This window comes from Knufia obscura (assembly GCF_036327395.1).
Source record: "Knufia obscura strain CCFEE 5817 isolate CBS 148926 chromosome Unknown scaffold_18, whole genome shotgun sequence".
NCBI classification, from domain to species: domain Eukaryota; kingdom Fungi; phylum Ascomycota; class Eurotiomycetes; order Chaetothyriales; family Trichomeriaceae; genus Knufia; species Knufia obscura.
Genome location: NW_027042704.1, coordinates 286,111 through 308,289, shown reverse-complemented (window position 1 = coordinate 308,289; position 22,179 = coordinate 286,111). Strand labels below are relative to the sequence as shown.

General features: G+C 42.4%; 5 protein-coding genes across 5 annotated transcripts; 2 read left to right on the top strand and 3 right to left on the bottom strand.

Moving 5' to 3' along the window:
- Positions 1-11,352: 11,352 nt before the first annotated feature.
- On the bottom strand, positions 11,353-12,417 carry PMZ80_010583 (uncharacterized protein; the record flags this gene model as incomplete). The annotated part of the gene is made up of 1 exon (XM_064878972.1): positions 11,353-12,417. One exon carries the CDS (start codon positions 12,415-12,417, stop codon positions 11,353-11,355), a length of 1,065 nt encoding a protein of 354 aa, XP_064725373.1.
- A 568-nt stretch (positions 12,418-12,985) lies between these two features.
- PMZ80_010582 (uncharacterized protein) lies at positions 12,986-13,939 on the top strand (the record flags this gene model as incomplete). Its single annotated transcript, XM_064878971.1, has 1 exon — positions 12,986-13,939. One exon carries the CDS (start codon positions 12,986-12,988, stop codon positions 13,937-13,939), a length of 954 nt encoding a protein of 317 aa, XP_064725372.1.
- A 657-nt stretch (positions 13,940-14,596) lies between these two features.
- Positions 14,597-15,787, bottom strand: LEU3_2 (Regulatory protein leu3; the record flags this gene model as incomplete). The annotated part of the gene is made up of 1 exon (XM_064878970.1): positions 14,597-15,787. One exon carries the CDS (start codon positions 15,785-15,787, stop codon positions 14,597-14,599), a length of 1,191 nt encoding a protein of 396 aa, XP_064725371.1.
- Positions 15,788-17,032: 1,245 nt separating this feature from the next.
- PMZ80_010580 (uncharacterized protein) lies at positions 17,033-17,779 on the bottom strand (the record flags this gene model as incomplete). Its single annotated transcript, XM_064878969.1, has 1 exon — positions 17,033-17,779. One exon carries the CDS (start codon positions 17,777-17,779, stop codon positions 17,033-17,035), a length of 747 nt encoding a protein of 248 aa, XP_064725370.1.
- Positions 17,780-18,785: 1,006 nt separating this feature from the next.
- PMZ80_010579 (uncharacterized protein) lies at positions 18,786-20,698 on the top strand (the record flags this gene model as incomplete). The annotated part of the gene is made up of 2 exons (XM_064878968.1): positions 18,786-19,540; positions 19,606-20,698. The coding sequence occupies 2 exons, from the start codon at positions 18,786-18,788 to the stop codon at positions 20,696-20,698; spliced, it is 1,848 nt and encodes a 615-aa protein (XP_064725369.1).
- Between the last annotated feature and the right edge of the window lie 1,481 nt (positions 20,699-22,179).

The following is a 22,179-nucleotide window of genomic DNA, read 5'->3' as shown; positions in this document are numbered from 1 at the left end:
AGGCGCCTCGTATACCTATCTCCTTATTAGCTAACTTGTATATAGTACCTTACCACTTCGGCTCGTTATAGATCTTAAGAGATTACGGTATTCGTTGTAAAGATAAGTTTATAATATCGTATCGTCGCTAGCGAAGGCGGTATCGTATAAATCGTATCGCGAACCGTTATCGGCGAGTATCTTATAACGGTATAACTTAATATTACGGATCTAGAGGATAACGTAGTATTATATTAATAAAAAGTTATACGGAGGTCTAAACTAGAGGTTACGATTAAGGCGACGAAGGTATTTAGGTCGCTAAGGTATAAACTAAGTAAATAACGGTTACGTAGTAGCTTATAATTAGCTAACCGTAATAAAATATAGGATAAATTACGTAACTACTTAAAGGGGTAATAGTTAGATAGATAGCTAGTTAGTAAGGTACCTTATTAACTTACTATCTTACTATAATAAGACTTCCTATTCGAGACTATAGAAATAAGTATATAAATTATAACTCTTTTTAAGTATAGTTTATAGTTTTATAGTTAACCTAAGTTATACTAGAACTCTACCTATATATAACTTAACCTTATATTAAATACTTATTAGCCTTATATTCTACTTAGCTTACTTAAGTAGAACTACTAAGGTTCTACTTATACCTTTACTAGTTACGTAGAGATACCGGCCTTATAATAAAGAGATAGGCCTTATTAGCGAGATACTACTATTAGTAGAGGTCGCTCACTTAAGAGAGGAGCCGAACGTAGTCAAGCGCTATTAGGAGGCCGGTTTAGCTTTTTATATATTATTAGTAGACGTACGATATAAAGAAGGATATAATATATACTAATATAAGCCGATAGTACCTATCGGTAATACTAACGCTACTATATATCTTCTAATATCTCTATAAACCGTAAGCTTAATAAAGGGTATACACTTATATCTAGCTCTATATTAGACTTATTAAGTAACTCGGTATTCGTATTAATCTTAATATCGGTTTTAGTTCTTAAGTAAAGTAGGTTAAGTATATTTAAAGACGCTATTATAGATTAAGTAAATTAGGTAAAATATAATTACTAACTCGTAGCGATAGGCTATCTTTATAAGCTACTTAAGTAAAACGTAACTATCGCGATAACGGCGCTCGTAGATTAAAACGATATCTTATAAGTATATATCGTACGACTAAGAATATAGTAAGCTTCTACTAGAAGATAGTAGTAGTTTTAGCTCTATTAAATAGATAATAATATAGTATAGTTTATAAGTAAGACTAACTAAGAAGGGATTTATCTCTTTAGTATATAGATTAGTAAACCGTAAGCTAGCTACTAAAAAGTAGTAGTAGTTTAATAACTCCTATAGCTATTAGGTAGCCGGTGCGCTATAAATATACTTAGTAAAACGAGGTTTACGCGCTAGCCTATAAAATAAAGAGTATATAATTTAACGTAAAGGAGTATAGTATATTAATTAATATATAGTACTAACGCTTATAGCCGGCCTAAGTATACTACTATAAATAGTATAAGCTTAGTATATTCCTCGGACCTAGTAAAAACGTATTTAGATATCTACTACTTAATACTTATACTATATAGTATAGTCGCTATATCTACTCGCTAAATCGTTTTCTACTCTTTTTATCTAAACCGATAAGAGATAATAATAACTCTTACGATAATCGTTAATATAGTTAAGGTAGAGAAATACTAAGATTTAAGAGAGTCGTTAGTAGATAGAAAGAGAGAGGTATAAAGAGTATAAGCGCCGGTATAGGAACCTAATCCTAGCTAAGTAATCGCTTACTCTAGTATAATGAAGCTAGAAGATAGCGTATAAGTAATAGTCTTAAATACCTTATAGAGAACGATTTACAATACTAATCTCGTCGTATAATTAAGACCCTATAAGTATAGGGCTTCCTAGTATTAGCCTAGAAATTAGATTACGTATTAATAGTAAGAGCTAATTAAGCCGAGAGTCGATACGCGATTAAAGGCTAAGCTAGCCTAAGCTAGCTTAGTCTAATATAGTTACTATAACCTTAAGAAGTAGTATCTTTTATATTATATAAATAATAGTTCGCTCTTTGTTTATTACTATCTTTATTACGCTAACTACGAACTTAACTAGCGATACTACTATCGCTTAAGACGTAATACGGAAATCCTTCTTTTATTTACGCCGTATATCGATCGTCTCTAAGATCTACTTAATAACGTATAGTATAGGTATAAGGAGAGTAGTTACTTAAAAGAGGTAGAGTAGATACGCTATTATATAAAGTACTAATAGACTATACGAATAATAAGTACTTATTTCTATTATTCTTTTCTATTCTCGTCCTAATCGTATAACGTATATCTTAGAAGCTATAGTAGATCGTACTACGCGTCTAATTACTATTACGCTAATTATTTTCGCTGTATTATTCGTTATAGCTAGTATCTTCTTTATAGTACGATAGTATCTATAATACTATTACCGAGCGAAGCTTAACGATATAAAGAGCGAGCGAGAAAGTACGTTAAGTATACCTTATAATCCTTAAGCGTAGTAGTAACGAGACTACTCTAAGAGCTATTCTCCCGCGTTAACCGTTCCCTACCCTTACGGCCCTAGTATTAGTATTAAGAGTATATACAACGCTAAACCACTCCTACCGCCGCTATAGAAGCCCCTCCTAATAGCTAGTACCGTCCCACGCCTAGCGGCTTTAACTCTTAGTAGATTTAGACTCGGACTCGAGCTATACCCTAATTCTTCTATACTATCCTTTAATCCTCTCGCGCTTAAGTAGAGTTACTTTAGTAATAACGACGACGAAAACGATAATAAAGAGGATTAAAAGAATATAAGTAAGGTTAAGAAATAGTTCCTACCTAAGCCCGTTTAGTCGAGATCCTCCTATATACAGTTACCTCTCCTAGGGGCAGGAGCGCGTCGTATACCGTTAAAGCGGCTCTAAATTATTAAGACGGCATTACGCTTCTCTCGGCGTCTATTACAACTCTACTAGCCCTAGCTAAGGACAAGTAGCGAAATAATAGAAGTTCCGATCGTGTTAACGCCCCGTAATCTAAGTATTAACCTATAGCCGCTACTGAGCCGGACGCTTATATCGCTCTTTAAGTATTACTCTAGATAGGCTCTCGTTAAATAAGAAACCGTTATAGGACCCGATAACCACTCCTTCTCTATAACTTATAGTTAGCTCAGCACGAGTCGAGCGTTTATAGTACTATAAGGTATAAAGTAGCCTAACGTCGTTTAAGCATTAGACTATACGCTTAAGGTATAAGTACTAAATAGATAGCGATATCGATATAGCGGCTATAGTAGCTAGTAGAATAATAGAGAGGGATAGACAACGAAAAAGATTCCGTAGATATAAAGAAGGCTTATAGGTAGTAAAAAGGTCTACGAGACTATATCCTTAGTATCTAAAAGAGCCTAGTAGGCTTATAGTAGCGAACCAGAAGTTATAATAAGATCGGTATCTTCTTAAAGTACTTTACTATATTACTCTAGACGTCCTAAGCTGATTCGGCCTTCCTTTATAATCTATATACCGCTACTAGACTCGCTATCTATAATAAGCTTCGCTTACCTAGTGTACCCTTATTAACTTAAAGAAAGATATATCGTATATTATATCACCCGAGACTCTATTTAACCGTATTAGTTAAGTATATATAGTGTTCGACGTCTAACTACTTCGTTAGTTAAAACTAAGTATTAGTTATTTAGAGGACGCTTAAGCTCACCGAGACTACGAAGCTTAGTAATCTAAGCTACTTACCGAAGAGTTATCCGTTTTAATTAGTAAACGAAAACGGCGTTTACTAGAAGTAATAAGTATAAAGTAGATACTCTCTTAGTCGACTTTATACCTATTAGTAGCTATCGGTAATAGGATACTAAGTAAATAGAATAATATCCGATAGTTTATACTTACTATACTATATAAGTAACTATATACGATAAGACCTAGTAGGCTATTTAAATAAGCTAATAGGCTAAAGCTAACGTAAGAGATAAGTAGTTATTCCATACGAACGAAGCGTAACTAGTATAGTAGGTAGGTTAGTCCTAATTTAACTAGCTTACTCTATATCTACTACTAGTTAGGTTTACTAGTACTATCTTAGCATTCGTACGAACTAAAAGAATATAAGGCTAAAGTAAGTAGTATCTATAAATACTACTAGTAAGTAAAAAGGTCTTATATATACGACTACCTACTCGTATTAAAAGGTCTATAATAAATACTTCTTTACACTTTTAAGTTTAGTTATTCTAACCTATCTAAAGGTACGGTCCTATAGATTTTAGAGAACCGTTACATTTATTCTAGTATATCTTTGCCGTTCTCTATTATCTATCTACTATAGGAGCGACTCTCGTTACCGAATAGAGCCTACTAAGTAGATACTGTTACGAAACACTAGTTTAAGTAGTACGTTAATAGTCTTACGTAAAAAGACTATACCTTCGCTCTACTATCGTATTTACTTCCGGGTAGGCGGTACAATTGAGTCTACGGTATAGAAGAGAAATAAATTACCGCTATTATAGTTTATACTTAGGGTATTAATACGAGTCGGCGACAGGTAATCTAAAAGTACTAAGATAGCGCGCGCGTTAACTATATTACCGCTATTATAAAAGCGGTCACTAAGTTCGGTAATATACGTAGATATAAGATACCGATAATCGTAAAAGAAGTAGATAATACTCTAAACCGTATAGCCGTAACCTACGATTTCTCCTATTTAAACCTTCGCTAACGATATAGTATCGGCTCTAGAACTACTATATTAGACCTACTAATCAAGATATTCCGATATATATCGGCGCAGGAAGTTTAATAGGTAACTCGTCTACTGCTTAAGGATCTAAGGCTAGCCGTTATTCTAGAGATATTAATCTTATAGCTAGTATACGGTAGCCTCTCCGACGTACTTTAGGTACTTAATTTGTTATTTAATACACTAGTATTTATATACGGTAAAGAAGAACGGTAAGGAAAGAGATTAAGTAGTTAGGAGCTATAGGTTTTACTTAGACCCTAAGAAGGTATACTAGTTAGCCTACTTTACTTTAAGAAAGTACGAAGTATCGCTTATACTCGCGGACTTATATACGGTTAAGAGATTAGTGTTAAGTATAAGTACGATAACGAATACTATTAGGTATATATCTAGAAGAAGAGTATTAATTAAAAGTTCGACGTTAAGCTCTTCTCTAAAAGTAGTCGTAATTCGACCCTTAATCGTACCTCTATCTTATTAATGGTTCGATAGTATTTAAGACTAAATAAGGTACTATATAAAGTATAGACGCGCTATATTCTAGTAGGCGAGCTAGTCGTATAAAGTAATTAGGTCTAAGATATTATACCCTTTTATAAGATCCGAAGGTACGCTATGTAAGAGGGACGTCGGTTAGGATATACTAAAAAATTATTATAGGTCCTAAACGAATGTCTTATAGTTATCTTCTACGATATTCTTTTATAGAACGAGTATAAGAGCGTTAATAGAATATACGATTAGTAACGACGATACCTTTATAATCTAGTATAGCCTATCGCTAAACGAGTAGCGATCGGTAAGTAGATTATAATAAACCTAACTGCCTCGAATAATAAGACCCGCTTAGCCGGCTAGATAGCCTTTACTATAACGTAGAAGTAAAAGGAACTAGTACTAAAAGCTTATTAGAATCCTTATATCGCTACTAATAGTTATACGGCGCGGTATATAAAGCTAAAAAAGGACTATATTCCTAGTTTAGAAGACTCGGCCGATCTCGCCGTTATTAGTAGCCGTTATAATCCTTTAATAGTAGTAAGCCTCGGTCTAGGCTAGGGATCGTAGACGATATTCTTCCTAGCTTATTAAGAGACGCGCGATAAATGCTACAACGGATATATAACTACTTGCTTCCGTATCGTAGAATAGGTATCGCCGCTCGTAGTTTCTATATCTAACTTACGATTCTTAAATACGTATAATAGGTTATTCTAAATACCCTTCTCTATCTAGAACGACAGCGTATACATTATTACTAACCTTCGGTCTAAGAACCTACCTACCTACCTATTCTCGTAGCCTATAGTAGCCGAAGTTATTAAAGCTAGGTTTAATCGCCCTACCGACGCACGATATAGTACCCTACGCTTTTCTTATATTATTAAGATTCACTATGATCGCTATCTTAAGGATATAGTTAACTTTATTATATAGTAATCTATAGCGTAGATAAGCTATAGGACGCTTATAAACGGTAATATAATAGATGACTATCGTTTATAGTTAACTAAGTTAGGCTATAACTGTAGTAATAGCGAGAGCGAGATAGCTACTACTTTATATAGTAGTAGATCTTAAGAGTCTATTGTAAGTAATATAAGTAGCTAGCGTAACTAATACGAATCTTATAAATATAAGAGGCGACGAGCTAGTATTTTACCTATTCTATCTAGTACTATTAAGAGGCTATAACGTATTAGTAGAACCACTATAGTATTAAGTAGCGTAGCTATATAGGATAATAATAAGCCCTATGTTATTAAAATACCGGATAGCTAAATAGATATCGGATATACTATATAATAAGCGGAATATAAGCTACTCTATAATGATATAACGAACGTTATAACCTAAAACGAGTATAAGGAAGGGTTATTAACTCGTAGTAGTATTCTATTCTTATACGGTCTTAAGTAAAGTACACTATTACTTACGGCTTATACTGGCTTAGCTAAGCTTATTATATTATATAAGATAGAGGTTACCTTTAAAGAGAAATAATTTTAATTGAGATTATCTAAGCGTTTATACCGTTCGCCTATAAATAGTAGATTATATTAAATATATTACCTCGTCCTTATTAGCTATAGTAAGAAGAACGTACCTATCGCTACAGCTTAATTTATGCTTTCTGCGTTAAAACATTATTAGAGTATTCTCCGTTCGTGTTTAGTATAAAGGATTAGCTTTATTAATTAGGACTTTATAAGTATAAACGATATCTACTTAGAAGATCTATAAGCGACGCAACTTTATTTAGGTTTAACGTAGATAGCGGAATATACTTATTAAATATAGTGTTTCCTAATAACTATTATTACGTTTTAATATAAAGGGCGAGTAAGTAAGAAGAGGGCGAATCGTCGGCGTTAAAGAATACGTTAAGAAGTCGAAACGAAGCGTTAGCTACGTTATATATTAACGAAAGTATTAAAAAGTACTATTATAACACTAACTATAGATAGTAGATAATACTAGATATCTACTAAAAAGATAGGATCGGCCGACGGTAGTAGTATTTCTTATTAGTAAGAATAAGTACGAGCTAGATATATTGAACTCTTTATAGCTTAAGATATATAATATCTAACTTCTTTAATAACTGTATACGAGGTAGAGTCTATTATACTAGCTTAAATAAAATATAACCGTTATTTAATATCCCTTACTTAGGCTTATAGAAGTTATATAAGAGGAGAGTTCTATAGTTATAGAAACTAATTCGCTTTAACGAGTAGAGCTAGTATATAATTAATATACTAACGCTCTCTACCTTTTACTTATAATATCGTAGAAGACTTATTATTATATTATATTAGTAGCCGCTAAGGTACCGCTCCCTCTTAACGTTTTAGTATACTACGGCTATTTTATAGCTATTAATTCGCGTATATAGAATCCTAAATATACTCTATTCTTTCGCCTTTAAAATAGAAAGACCTTCGTTAAGTAGGTTATAGCGCCTATACTAGCTAGCTTTTCGACGATATAGGTAATAATAGTTATCTCTTTATATATTAATAAGGTAGATCGCTATTATTAGAAAGGCCCTAAGTTGTTTTATCTAAAGAGGTAGTATAGTACCTAGGATTAGTTTTAGATATACGATAAGTACTAGAGTATAAGGTAAATTAATATACTTATATGCCGTACGTATAATAAAAGCTAGTCTTACTTAACGCCGCTATAATAAAAGACTACGTATAAGTATTAAGAACTAAGGCTTAATATAGAATTATAGTTCTTTTAGTTTCGGGGTTAAACGGATACCTACTTTACTTTTATTCTTTAACCTTATATTATATCTATTACTTTCGGCGACTAGAAGTCTACGTTACTGGATTTTTCTATAATTTACCTTATTAACTCTATATTATTTTCTTTAATTACTTTTATAATTCGTAGCTTCTAATCGTAATAGCCGTTAATATAATTAGTAAGATATATACTCCGTTATAGTCTCCTACGCCCGATCTTTTCTCTCTATACTTACTCTCGCGTAACTTTTTAAACGTTAATAGTAAAAAATAGACTATACTTACGTCTTAGTTATCCCTAATCGCCTCTAATAAGTTAGGTAAGACGATAAAGTACGAGACTTAGTTAATTAAGGTTTATTATTAATAGTATCTCTAAACTCTTGTTCGTTAGGTGTAAGGTTAAGGGTAGTAAATTCTAGGAAAGGTAGTAGATACACTACTTCGAGTAGTAGGTATATATTACCTCTCTTTAATAATTTATTTAATACTACTAAAACCAGAAAACATAAAAGCAACTATTATAAAATGTCTCTATCGTAATATAAAGGCTACGGTTCTCTATAGTAGAGAAAATAGTATTATTACCGCCGTACAGGGTCGCCGAGGTAGGATGACCCACCTAAAGCAAAGGTATAAGCTAGTCTTAAGGAGTTTCGCACGGACGTAGCTTATAAAGACCGTAGTTAACAGGTATCGAAAGAAGTAAGCTAAAGCTAGTCTCCTTACTTGAGCCTATTTAATTAGTAGTGTATAACGCTATACATGATAGTAGCTGAACCCTGCTTACCTTAGCGCACCTTAGCTTACCTAGCTCATCCCTAACTCACCTGCAACTCAGCCTCGGCTCACCTGACCGGGTGAGTTAGAGCGGCGACAGCTCACCCACTAATTCGGAACGAGAATTTGCGTCGTAAGAATCTGCGCCCTTATCTTAGGGTTTTATTATTATATAAGTATTAGCGCGGTATTAAGTCTACTTAAGATATATAATTTAGGCCTTAGTTTATATATTAATTAGCCTTAGCTAGAGCTACTTAATACACTAATTACTTGTAAACGACTTAAATCGATAATATAAAGCTAAGGTAAGCGTTTCCGCGTTATTAATAGCTACTAGCGTTATTAAGTAATAGGCTCTAGTAAGTATATATTATAAATTATAAAGTATTATAACCTTTATGCCTCTATTACTTTTAATAAGCTATAGATACTAATTATATTACTATATTACTCTTAAGTATATTTTATATACTACTACTTACTTTCTATTAGTTTAGCTAATATAGAAGTATATAATATACCTAGAATAAGCGTTAATTAAATCGTAAATCTAGATATCGTATCGTATTAGCTTATCGTAACTATTAATTAACTATATATAGTTTAAACCTAAAAATACTATTATAAATCGTTTTACTAATCTTATATTACTAAATACTCGTAAATAACTTAGATCTTAGTATATTTTATATAATATAATATATATATCATAATATTAAGTAGTATAGTCTTAAAAGATAAGGTATTTAAGTATTAACCCTCTTCTATAGGCGCGTATAGCGCTAGACTTAATACTACTTAAATAAAGATTATATATTATCTAGTACTACTTATTTACTATATTTATTATTTTAGCTCTTTTAATAAATCTATATCTTAGATAAACCTCTTATACGCTATAATCTATACTTTTTATTTTGTATTATTATAGATTTTAAACGATATTAATATCGATTACGATGTAAGTAAAGGTAAATATTAGTATATCGTTTATAATATCTTTAATTATCTAAGGCTAACGAGAACGAGGAAAGTTACGTTTTACTCGCTAAGCTATAAGCTTTTTAAAGTATATCGCGTAAGGAATTCTAATACCTTAGTTATAAAGCGATTTCAAGATTTTATCATATAGTATACCGCTAGTAATAGTATTAATAATAGCTTATCTTTACGGTTTAAGGTCGAATACTATAGTTAGGAATAGTCGCGGGGGTTTAAGAATTCGTTAGTATATAAACCGAGTACGTAGATAATAGCTATAATAATTATAAACGATTATATTAAAGCATTATAGAATAGTCAAAGGAAATCGGTTTATTTACTATCTATCGGAAAGTACGCTAAAATTCGAGAATGAGACTTGTGCACATATGACCCGCGGTAGCCGTCGGAATCGGTATGTTGGTGGCGTTGCTTATGCCGGTCAAGCTGTTTCGCTTGCTCGGGCCCACAGTAGCTTTGGTAGTGGCATGATAGGACAGGGACTTTCAACAGTCTAGATTATGATCGCTGAGCAAAGCAACGTCCGTCAGGTGACGGTAGACTGACCCCAGGCAAAAGATCGATGTTGTCGGGAGAACAGACGGCACTACTTGGGATCACTGGCGTGCTCACGGGATCAGAGCTCTGTCACGCCAGTGTTCCTTGCATGTTTTGCACTACGCCTGGTAAAGGTGTTCACTGTTCAGTGGACTGGAGGATCGTAGCTGACCAGGTACTGGCGTAATCTTCACTTTTTTACATCGACTCTGAGAGCTGATCGGCTAGCTTCCTTTCCCGTCCGTGCGCTGGCGGGTGGGCGTCTCGATTCGCTCAATGCCAGCCTAGTACAGAATCTCCATACTAGGCAATACGATATCAATGCTCGAGTTGTAATACCTGATATAATAGAAGCCCTCTCAAGGCTATCTAGCAAGCTTATGGCAATGTGTCCAAGTCAATGTTTAAGTGAATACTAAGTATGGTATGTGAAGTGCATCCATACATTTATAAAACTAACACGAGCCTCCATCACTCTTGGAGCTACATACTTGCGCGATATCGCATCACCGATACACCGATCAGCTCGTTGCTTTCTCACCCTTAACATAACATCAAATCTGCAGAAAGAAATCTGGATGATCCTCGCCAAGCTCGGCCATAGTCTTACCTCGCTGCTCGGCTGTTCCTGCTGGCTTCTTCGCGTTAAATCGCTTGCAATACATCACACCAAGAGCTGAGAGAATTGGGGTTACAACATGTCAAGCCTATGACCACACTCAATCCCTTGTGGTAATAAGGAGCATCATCGAAGGTTGTAAGGACAGCTGTGGTGATTGACTGAGCGAGCATATTGGTAATGGTCGATATGGTCGCACAATGTGTGAAATTGGGAATATTGACAGCAACCCATGTGAGGACGATGACAACGATCGGGTATTGACCTGCTGCGGCTAGAAAGAGGCCAGCATATCGTAGATGGTTGTTGTGGCTGGCGATGAGCATGATGTAGCCGCTTAGAGAGGCCGATGATAGCGCTGCAGCCAGGGTCCTCGGACTCGAGCGCGATCTGATAGGATGGCGAAAAAGATCGTGCTCACAGCTGCTACAGAGTAGATTGGCACTGTCATCAGCTGAGCTCGTGTTGAGGTGTATCCTAGGCCCTTCAGAATTGATGGGAGAAAGCTTGATATTCCGCCCAGGGCGACTTGGGTGCAAGTCAGAATGAGCGTATAGACGATCCACATGGGATTCTTGAAAGCACCTGGCACGGACTTCCAGCGTATGCCCTCATGAGGTGTGTTGTTGGCCTGTTGGGTACGGATGAGTGCCAGCCGTTTCTCATCTGCTGTGAATCCCCACCCAAGTTTGTCAGGAGATTGCGGAAGAAGGACAATGACCAAGAGCCCGATGCCAATGGATAGAACACCTTCAACGAGGAAGAGCCATTGCCATGCTGCAAATGGCGGCTGATGGCCATATGTGGTGACAATGCCATATGCGATCAGCCCATTGAACGCACCTGCCAAACTCGAGGCGGAATAATAGATACCACCACGAGTCGCCAGTTCTGAGCGTTTGTACCATAGAGACAGATAGAGTGGCGCTGCATGAGTGAAGGCTTCAGCAAAGCCAATGCAGATACGGATTCCCACAGCCTGTTGCCAGTTTTTGGTCTCAATGAAAAGTGTGATAAAGACGCCCCATGCTGCAACGGCCACTCCAAGCACAACTGGCGGTCCCACCTTCCGTAGAGAGAAGACTCCGGGAGGGTGCCCAATAATGAAACCCACGTAGAAGAGCGACACAGCTAATGACCATTGATGGCCAGTGGCGCCGATGGCCTTCTGCATTCCTGCGACTTGAGCATTGCCAATGTCTGACCGATCCATAGCTGCCAATAGGTAAATGATGGTAAGCATCGGCAGGATCCAAAGATCAATCTTCCATCGCAGGCGGACTGCTCTTTTCTGATCAAGCTCACTGAGCCCTAGATCTGTACGCTCAGTGATCACGGTTGGAGGTACCGTTTCAATGATCTTCACGACTCCCTCGTTGACTTCATGTTTGTCGTGCTCCATTGTGGTGGCTGCCAAATTGCACGGGCAGCTCTTTCAGACTCGAAAGACAGATTTTGGTGCAGAGTAGATGGTAGATAGTAGATGGAAACACTATCCAACGAAGAAGGTCTTCGAAGATGAAAGTTGGGATTTGATGATCGTAATAGCGTTTATTTGTCCCTCCCAGACGAGATCAAACTACATTTTACCGGTTCCGAGGTGGAGATCGGCTTTCAGGGACCCCGACGGGGTGCGAGGCACGGGGTCTTGAATCGTGACCCCGTTTGGGGATCTGGATCATTTCGAGTCGAGACCTCACTTTGCAAACAGAGTTCTGAACCCCTGTCGTCGCAAACATACCACCCGATCCAGCTGACCAGATCGCAGACTCTACAACCGGGAAGACACAGGAGCCTGCTCAACGTGAAGCTACATGCCTGCTTTTTCCGTTGTCTCAGGTCCGTATGCTTCCGTATTTGAGACCATCCGCGATACGATATGATCTAAGCCGAAGGAGCTTCTTGTTCAGTTGTCTCTTTACAAGGCATATCGTGAGGTCACACATATTGAATACGAAAATCCATCGACAATGGGCAATTTACCGAAACTCCTCTATCCAACGTCGCTCAAACTCGATATCTCGAGCCTGGAAGGTTTCTCCGTCGACCTGATCCCTTACGATGTGAAGGCCCCGTTTCCAGATCAAGCCACGGATGCGGAGATGCTTGTTACGTGGTCTAATAGCCGCGACAACCTCAAAGAAGCTGCAGGACGCCTCGGCAATCTTCGCTGGGCGCAATCCCTTAGCGCAGGCGCCAATGAAATCCAGTCCGCAGGCTTTGCATCTAATGTCATCTTGGCCAGTGGCTCTGGTCTGCATGATCACACCGTTGCGGAGCACACACTCGGCCTTCTTTTGAACAGCGCTCGACGCTTCTATGAGATGCGCGACTATCAGGTCCAGACCAAATGGCCAGCCCATCTAGGTGGTCCACAACCGGACCGCCCTGCCAATTCCTTCACAACATTGCGTGATGCAAATGTGCTGATATGGGGATTTGGCAATATTGCGCGCGCTTTGACTCCTTCTTTGAAACTGTTGGGTGCGCGGGTGCGCGGTGTCGCTCGACATGCGGGAGTGCGAGAAGGGGTTGAGGTCTTCACCGAGAACGAGTTGCCAGATCTTCTCCCCGGAACCGACGTATTGGTCATGATCCTGCCTGGGTCTGCCAGCACGAAGCACGCTCTTTCTACAGAGCGCCTCAAAATGATGCCGAAGCATGGGTCGGTTGTCAACGTTGGTCGGGGAATGAATGTAGACGAGGAGGCTCTTTGCGCAGCCCTAGACAAAGGAGATATTGGAGGTGCTGCCCTGGATGTCTTCAGTACTGAGCCGCTGCCCGCAGCCAGTCCTTTGTGGAAGGCGCGAAACTTGATTTTATCCCCACATGCTGCTGGCGGTAGGCCTCAAGGGGCAGAAGAACTTATAGCTCACAACTTGAGGAAGTTCCGAGCTGGTCAGCAGCTGAAGAACATCATCTAGTCCGAACTTGTGATCCGGACAGGCAATGACCCTGATGCCAAGAAGTATTGTTACCAAATCCTCATGATCATTGTTAGCAGTAGGTGCGCAGTATTATCGCCCTCCAAGCACTCGTAGTGATGCATAATCAGAATGTCGATGATTTGTGATTCAGTCCACGTGGCGATACATAGTGTCCATGCGGTATGGAGCCAGTCCTTTGGTACTATCTCGATCCATCTCCGCTGTGGAAATTACATGGATTGTAGCTTGTGCAACCGACTTAGCATGAGGTCTTCAAAGGAGACGGTCGTGATAAGAGGCTTGACTAAGCTGCATAATCGCGTCTGCTCTAGCACGGGGAACGAGCTGCGCCGAGTTCCCCTCGAGTCCGACCACTATTGATTTGTGTCTTCACACACGTGTTACCAAGTCCCACACACTGATGCTCTCATTGCGTGGCCAGATCCGAAGCCCAAACAAGAAGGTCGACGGTACAGATCGGGCTTAGGCTTCAGAGAGAAAGGTCGCTACGAATCAATTGAATGCTTCAGTAACCCATGTCCGACGATACCGAGTCTAGTCGTCGCTAGATACTCAGAGTCAAGGCCTGTAAGCAGCATGCCCCATCTACAATGAGATATGTCGCGAGGGAGGCGACGGCTCTGGCGTGCCGCATCACAATATGGGGTCCAGTGAATACCAGTCGATACCGTCTAGATCGAATGAATCCATGGTGGCACCAGCTTGGCCAGCATGAGTACTGCTATAGAATCTGTTTTCCACCCAGATTCTGAGCGAGTCATACACAATCGAAGTCCCCATACGCGACAAGATTGGGGCACGTAGATGCCTGTCTTTCATCTTAGGTAGAACCCGAATTGTGTCGCAAGCCTTCTTTACGGTATCCTTTGGTGAGCTCGAATTGACTTCGAGCAGCTGGCATACGCGTTCAATCATATCTTCGAGCACTTCCGCATCCGTGGTCTGCGGCGAAGACAATACCCTGATCAAGACGAATGCGCTGAACGACATCGACCAGCGAACATGATGGGGAGCGATAGAGAGGTTCTTCGGATAGCAGAGCTCGATTAGGCTAATGGCATCTGTCCTTGCTCTGATAAAGCAGTTTTCTCGCTCTGGTGACGGCGACATGTCGCCAAGCAGGGCGAAAGACCAAAGCTGTGCTCTTGAAGTAAGAAACGTGATCATGACGGGATCACTGATCTGTTGTAGGTACTGTGCTTCGAGCGCTGCGAACTGCTCACCATAGTGTCTGATCATGTTCAGTCTTGCCTCAGGCTCTAGCATTCTAGACAGAGTTGGGCCGTTGCTGCTTATCGCTAAGGTGGATTGCATTAGCAAATGCGAAATGCGACATAATTGTGACAGCGTGGGATCGACATTCGGATGATCGAACGCGTTAAGCAAGTGGACATCAACGAGCATAGCCGGAGGAACCCCCCGATATGTAGACTGCAGATTGTTCACGACAAACGCAGCAAGCCATGTGGTGATCTTGACCTCTTCATGCTCTGTTCTCGAGTCGGCTTCTGACCCGTATTGGTGAGAGTGCGTTTCAAGCGGGCGATGCAGGCCAAGCTGGAGACACATTTGCCACGCAAGACCACTGTAATAATAAGACGGATCCTCATTCAGGCTCGACACCGCGAAGGGCCACATGCTGAGAACGAGTAGTGCCTGGACTGTTTCGATCGATTGGGACACCGAACACATAGTCTCTGCAACCAAGCGCTTAGTCAGAGGCTCGAGTTGGGATCGAAGCGTCCAGCTCGAAGTGACAGCACAGATGGCCCAGAAGAACAAGGGTCGTTTTGTGTATATGTGATCGGGAGAACGGCTTGTCATCTTGAATGGTAGGTATTGGTGGCATCGAGCAAAGTATATCCTGAAAAGTTCGTTTGCTTGGCCCAGGGTGAGAACAATATTCCCAGTAGCCCGGAACGATGTAGGAGTGGAACATCCTATGACATTGAGATTCCCACCATCCAAAGACTGGACACGCGCCGAAGAATTTGCATCCTCGCCTGGCTCAGAAGTTGCCTGGAAAACCCACGACGTAGGCACTAGCCCCTTGTCGCCATGATGGATGTTGGTCGATGAAGCCTCGTTTGTGGTGAATTGCGGCAATGGTTCTTGGAGCTGCTGGACCTCTGATGTTACACTTGAAACAGACTTGGGTTTTGTGGTGCGTCTGAGACTCGCATCAAATACACATGTCACCTTTAAGGAACGGCAGCGAGAGCAACCTCCTGGATGGCCGTCCGTGAGGTCGCAACGCACTTTCCATTGTCGACATTTAGCGCAAGCTTTTGGTCTCATCTGATAGGCATCAACCGACTCGACCTCATGAGAAACAAGCTGTGTCAAGTTCAAGTCTCGAAATTTCTTTGATGGCCGTCTGTCCTTATTCGTAGCTTTCTTGTCGCATAGATGACGCGTCTCGCAATCTGCGATCCGGTGAGATCGACCAACGCCACATACTCTAGAGCAGACCAGCAAGTACAAGCAAAGCTGCTTCGGTGCTGCTTCGAGAAATACGGAGATCAGCTGAACAGGTTGCAGCACTCAGGTGCAGAATGAAACAAATCGACATCATCGAGTCGGAGCTCGGGAGCTGCACTAGGCCTAGATAGGCTTAGCGCAATTTCACCCGTGATTACAAGTCTGAGGAGCAGCAGCATCTCCCCCTCCTCTGATGCACTCCTTCGAATCCGTACGAGTCTTAATTACAGAAGGCTATGTACAAGATACTTTGGGATCAAATCATATATGATGACCCAATCACATCTTTGGCGAGATCGATTCTCCAGAGCCGTGAGTCGCCCAATGCAAAAAGTACACCAGGTTCACCAAATCCGATGTTTGCAACGCCTTCCTAGATCATAACTTTACCAAGCATTTCACCCTCAGAGTTCCAGACAGTGACACCTTCATCCACTCCGGCGTAAACATTGCCTTGCACATCGGTCTTTACGCCTTTGTAGGCGCCAACCTCAGGAAATGCAAAAAGCCTTCTGTTGCCAAGCAAACCGCCTGAACTTCCAGTACGTTGGACGTCGAAGGCATAAATCGTTCGAGGGCCTGTAAGATCTATGCTCGAATGAAACCTTGAACTCCAGTGTCTATGATGTAGACCACACTGCCATCTGCATTGATACCAACTCCATTGGAACGGCCAAAACCATCAGCAACGACCCTAATCTCACCAGTCGCTGGGTTGAATCGGTAGACTTGATTTGGCAGTGTGGGCTCGGGCCTGAAACCGCTATCGTAGCCGATCACAGGGTCACTAAAGTAGATCTCACCGGCAGGATTGACGGCGATATCGTTGGGAGAGTTGAATGAGTATTCGCCATAAGAGGACAAGATCTGAGTGGCATTGTACGGAGGCCGAGGGTTCAAAAACCACACCCCGCCAGGTTCTGTCAAGGAGCCTTGACCAATCCAAGCAATGACTCCGCTCGAGGCGAGGTATCGGTAGCCTCCCAATGGAAAGATAATGCCATGGGTACTGCCATTGAGGGTCTCAACGTCGACGCTTGACGGAGAAGATAAATCGCCAGTAATGACGGAAAGATAAGATATCAAACCGCTGGCTGTCGAATTGTCGTCGAGATTGTCGGAGGTGACGAAGAGAGACTTTGTTGAGGGATCATACACACCACCTTCATGAAACAAGGCGCGGTCAGATTCGGGAAGGAGAGTGACCTTGGGGTCTTCACCAAGAATCGCTTTGAACGAAGGCGAGGCGGAGTAAAATGAGGTACTGTAGCTATCTCCGAGAACGCCGCCAATGAGGAGGGCATATGCGAGGTACGTCGCGAAGCTGGGGGCCATGGTTGGATTTGCTTACTCAGTAGAAGTCCTATGCTCGGTGTCTACCTGTGGAGTTCAGAATGGTACAAGGTCAGAGGGACAATCGCAGAGGGTATACGGTCTCTGGCAGTGTCACAGTCTCCTTTTTCGGTGAAGCTCGCTCGATATCCTAAGCTCGGGCCCGCTGCAAGCTCCTCAATCCGAGATTATTGCTTCGTACAATGACGGCAAGCAACACGCAAGCCTGTGACTTCCGAAGCATTCAGGAGTACATCTCTGTGGAGCACACCCCATAGTGAGACTAGCTTTACCAACAATATACCTCTATGACCCGATTCTGCCGAGAGGCTGCTCTATTCCCTCCGCTCCCACATCGACGAGTTCCTGCCCCAGGTATATACCATCGATGTAGCGATTCTGATTGGTCGTATCGGGAGATGTATGCCATGCAGGGAAAGGTCACCAAATTCGTCTCTGTGGGAGTGGAGGGGATAGAGGGACTGAGCGCAAAACCGTCGCCTCCACGATCGGCGCTCGGATGCATAGGAGGACTACGGGTACCATGATGGCTGAGATGAAGTTCCCGCATTGGAAATTCAGTGGAAAGCTGCAGCCACTCAGATGCTACCAAGAGGACCAGGAACACAATCTGGGTGTATCGGCCAGTGTGTCCGCAAATCGGCTTGGCGATGAACTCCGACTCCGACGGCAAAGATGCATGCTCCACTCGGCCAAACATGCTATTGGTACACGAGATGCCTCCTCGTCCGATCGTCGCATTGGGTGAACACCACGTACATTGCCTTTCGGCGTCCTGTGTCAAACTCGTCCACAGTCATTGTCAGTCTGAACAGCGACGATCGGCGGTTATGGCCTCGGTTGGAGCAGGCAGGTCACCATGGCAGATAGCTTGCACTGCCACAAGCAAAAATGATGAGAATGCTAGATGCATTTATCTCTAGTCGGGATCCTCAGAAGCCTGTTTCAATCTGTTCACTTCGATTCTTTCTCTCGAAACGCTACAACCATGACAGAACCAGTAAAGATTGTGACCCCGGTCGGGAGTATTGGCATGGGTTTCGACCCTGCTAAGCTATATGAAGGCATCAGACTAGGTGCCTCAGCTATCATAGCCGATGCAGGGTCAACGGATAGTGGTCCCCAGAAGCTTGCTCTAGGTGTCACGATGTGCGCCCACGATGCATATGTCGAGGACTTCGAGCACATTGTTGACGCTGCGTACCACCACAAGGTGATAGTTCTGGTCAGCTCTGCGGGCGGAGATGGGTCGAACAAGCACGTTGACGAATTCGTCGACATCATCCAAGAACACTGTCTGAAGAAGAACTATCGCATGAAACTAGTGAAGATCTATGCAGAAATTGACAAAGAGCTGATCAAATCTTCCATCGACCAGGGCATCGTCACACCTTGCGGCGCAGTCCCAGAGCTTAAGAAGAGTGAAGTCGATGCTGCAACATGCATCGTGGCTCAGATGGGTCTGGAACCGTTCGTTGAGGCACTACGTGAACACCCAGACGTGGACATCATCATCTCTGGCCGGGCTTACGATCCTGCTCCATACGCAGGCTATTGCGTCAATCAGGGCATTACGAACCTCGGTGTCGCCTACCATATGGGAAAGGTCATGGAGTGTGGAGCACATGCTGGCACTCCTAAGTCCAGAGAAGCATTTGCCACAGTCTGGAATGACCGTTTCGAAGTCCTGCCTCTACAAAGTCACGCCCGATGCACAGCCTATTCGTTGGCGTCGCACAGTTTGTACGAGAATGCTCGTGGTGACTATCATCCCGGACCTGGCGTGCTATTGACCTGACGGGCGCGAGTTTCTACGAGGCTGAGGGTCGCGCTGGCGGATCAGCAGGTGCAGTGTTCCAGGTGGCAGACACCTATACGGTGAAGATGGAAGGAGCCAAAGTGACTGGATACAGGACTATAACTCAAGGCAGTATCCGAGATCCTATCCTGATCTCGCAGATTGACGGATGGCTAGAGGGCATCAAAGATTTCTTGAAGGGCAGGTTTCAAAAGTTCCCATTCGAAGTCATGTTTCGTGTGTATGGCAAGGATGGAACTATGGGACCTCTGGAACCCGACACCACCACTGTTGCCAAAGAGGTCTTCCTCCTCTGCGACGTTCAAGCTGAAACTCAAGACTTGGCAAACAAAGTTGCAGCAATGGCGCGTGTTGCCCTTGTGCACGCTCCATACCCAGGTCAAGTAGCAACAGCCGGAAACCTTGCTATGCCAGTCACTCCGTTGACGATACCGCTCGGTCCAACCCCAGAATTCAACGTCTACCACCTCTTGCCGGTGTCAGATCCGGCTGCGTTATTCCCAAGACACACCGTACAATTGGGAGGCACTCAAGAAGAGGTCGCTGAGCGCAGATCCGATTTCGGCTACGACCTCACTCCCGAAAAGCCACTCATGGTCAAACCGACACCGATGAGCAGTGGCGTGAACGGTCAGATTAACGGCGCTTCTAATGGCAGCGTCAAACCTACCACAAACGGCTCCATGGACTCTCAAGATGCGCCGACAACAGACGCAACACAACCAGCAAAAACAGATTCCACGGTCAAAACTCACATCACCGCCACCGAAGGTCCCAAATCCCTTCTCAAGCTTGCGAAGGTGATTCGTTCCAAGAATGCCGGCCCTTATGAAGTGACCTTTGATCTCATCTTCAACGACGAGCAATGTTTCGACTACGCGCAGAAGAGCAGCGCATTACACAATGCAAACTTGGCAAGGTTGTACAAGATCACCGAGAAGGACATTCTGGCGTCGCATTTCTTCCGGCCAGCGCTGGCCTTCAAGTTCACGATTCCGAGACCATGGAGTGCTGGCGGGTTTGGAGATCGGGACGTGCATTGTAGTCAGCAGCATGCGCCTCTGCTAGGTCTGGAGTTGTGATGTGGGGGACGTTGCTTGGCTGAGTATGACTGAAGGATGGAAGTGAACGCATGCGGATGAAGTGGTGGAAGGATCGTAAGAGTTCTAGGCAAACCTGCTAAGTCTAAGGTAAATGTTCAATACCATGAAATGTGCTATACTTCTTTGCATTTGAATTTTTATTAACGGGTCATGCTTTCGTCGCATGTGTACAGTGCATGTAGTGCGTGCTTGACTTCTGGTACTGGTATAAGTGGCTTGACGGCGGTCATCGAAGTCTGGCGTATTGTTGTTCGCTACTTGGATATCGGACTTCATGGAAGGTTCGTAGGAACAGTGGTGTGGGAAGGAAGGTAGTGAGATTCACAATCAAATGACCAACGGGGTTCTTGCTGGGCATACTTAGGGAGTTAGTAATCCGAGACAAGGCGGCGGTTATGTCCGTTGAGCCACGACTTTAGCCAAGAGAGTACAGAATCTTGTCAGCTCTGAGCAGTAGCAGCCAGCTACTATTTTCGTGCCAGACGCACAAGTCCGGGTATAGCTTTTTGGGGGCACGCGCGGCCAAACATCATGCGGTGAGAAACTTACCCGTTGGGAATGGTGAGTTTTCGCATCCTTTTATTACGGACCTTCGCAGACCACCTTAACCCTTCAATTTTCATCAACTACTCTACCTGTTATCAAGCATTCCTTCTTGACAATGCGATCGGTCATTACAGCGGCGCATTTCACGCATATTGAAAGGCACTCATCTGTTGTTACGAACGCGGCTATGCACCTAATGTAGCTCGACAATGTTTTGGTGTACGCCGTGCTACCGGCTATTTGAAGCTCTGAAGCACGAGAACGGATGACTGCTGACAAGGGCAATTGAGCGCAGCACAGTAGTATACTAAGAGGCACCATTCTCTCAGTCAGGCCTCACACGCTTAAGATGGTTCGCAGCAAGGTGTCCTCCAGGTCATGCATGGCCGGGTGCTCACCTCACCATGTTGTACAGTACTCCTGCAGCTGTAGTCTGCGCCTTGTTCGAAACCGTTCTCCTCCCTGCGGTTCAAGTGCCGAAGCGATCATTCTATCGACCACAGACGCGCTCATCACAACTTTCACCCTTCCATCCACAGGAATCAGTGCACAATGTCACCTCGAGGCACATTCACACTCTGAGCCAATCTCGAAAACAGGCAGACCACCACGATGGATCCTCTTAGCATCACAGCTTCCGCTGGCAGCATCTTTGGCGCTTTGATCAGCTGTACAAAGGATATTACATCATTCGTCTCAACAGTTCGAACGGCACGTACTGAAATGGACGCCGTGCAGCGGGAGCTAACGTCTCTCAAACTGTGCTTGGAAATGCTCGAGGACGATGATGAGCAGTATCGTGTCTGCTATCCGGACGAAATGCGCATTAAGATCGGGGAGACCAAAATGAACATCGAAATGAACTGCAATCAAATCAGAAACATGCTAAACAAGCTTCAGTCAGGCAAGCTGGG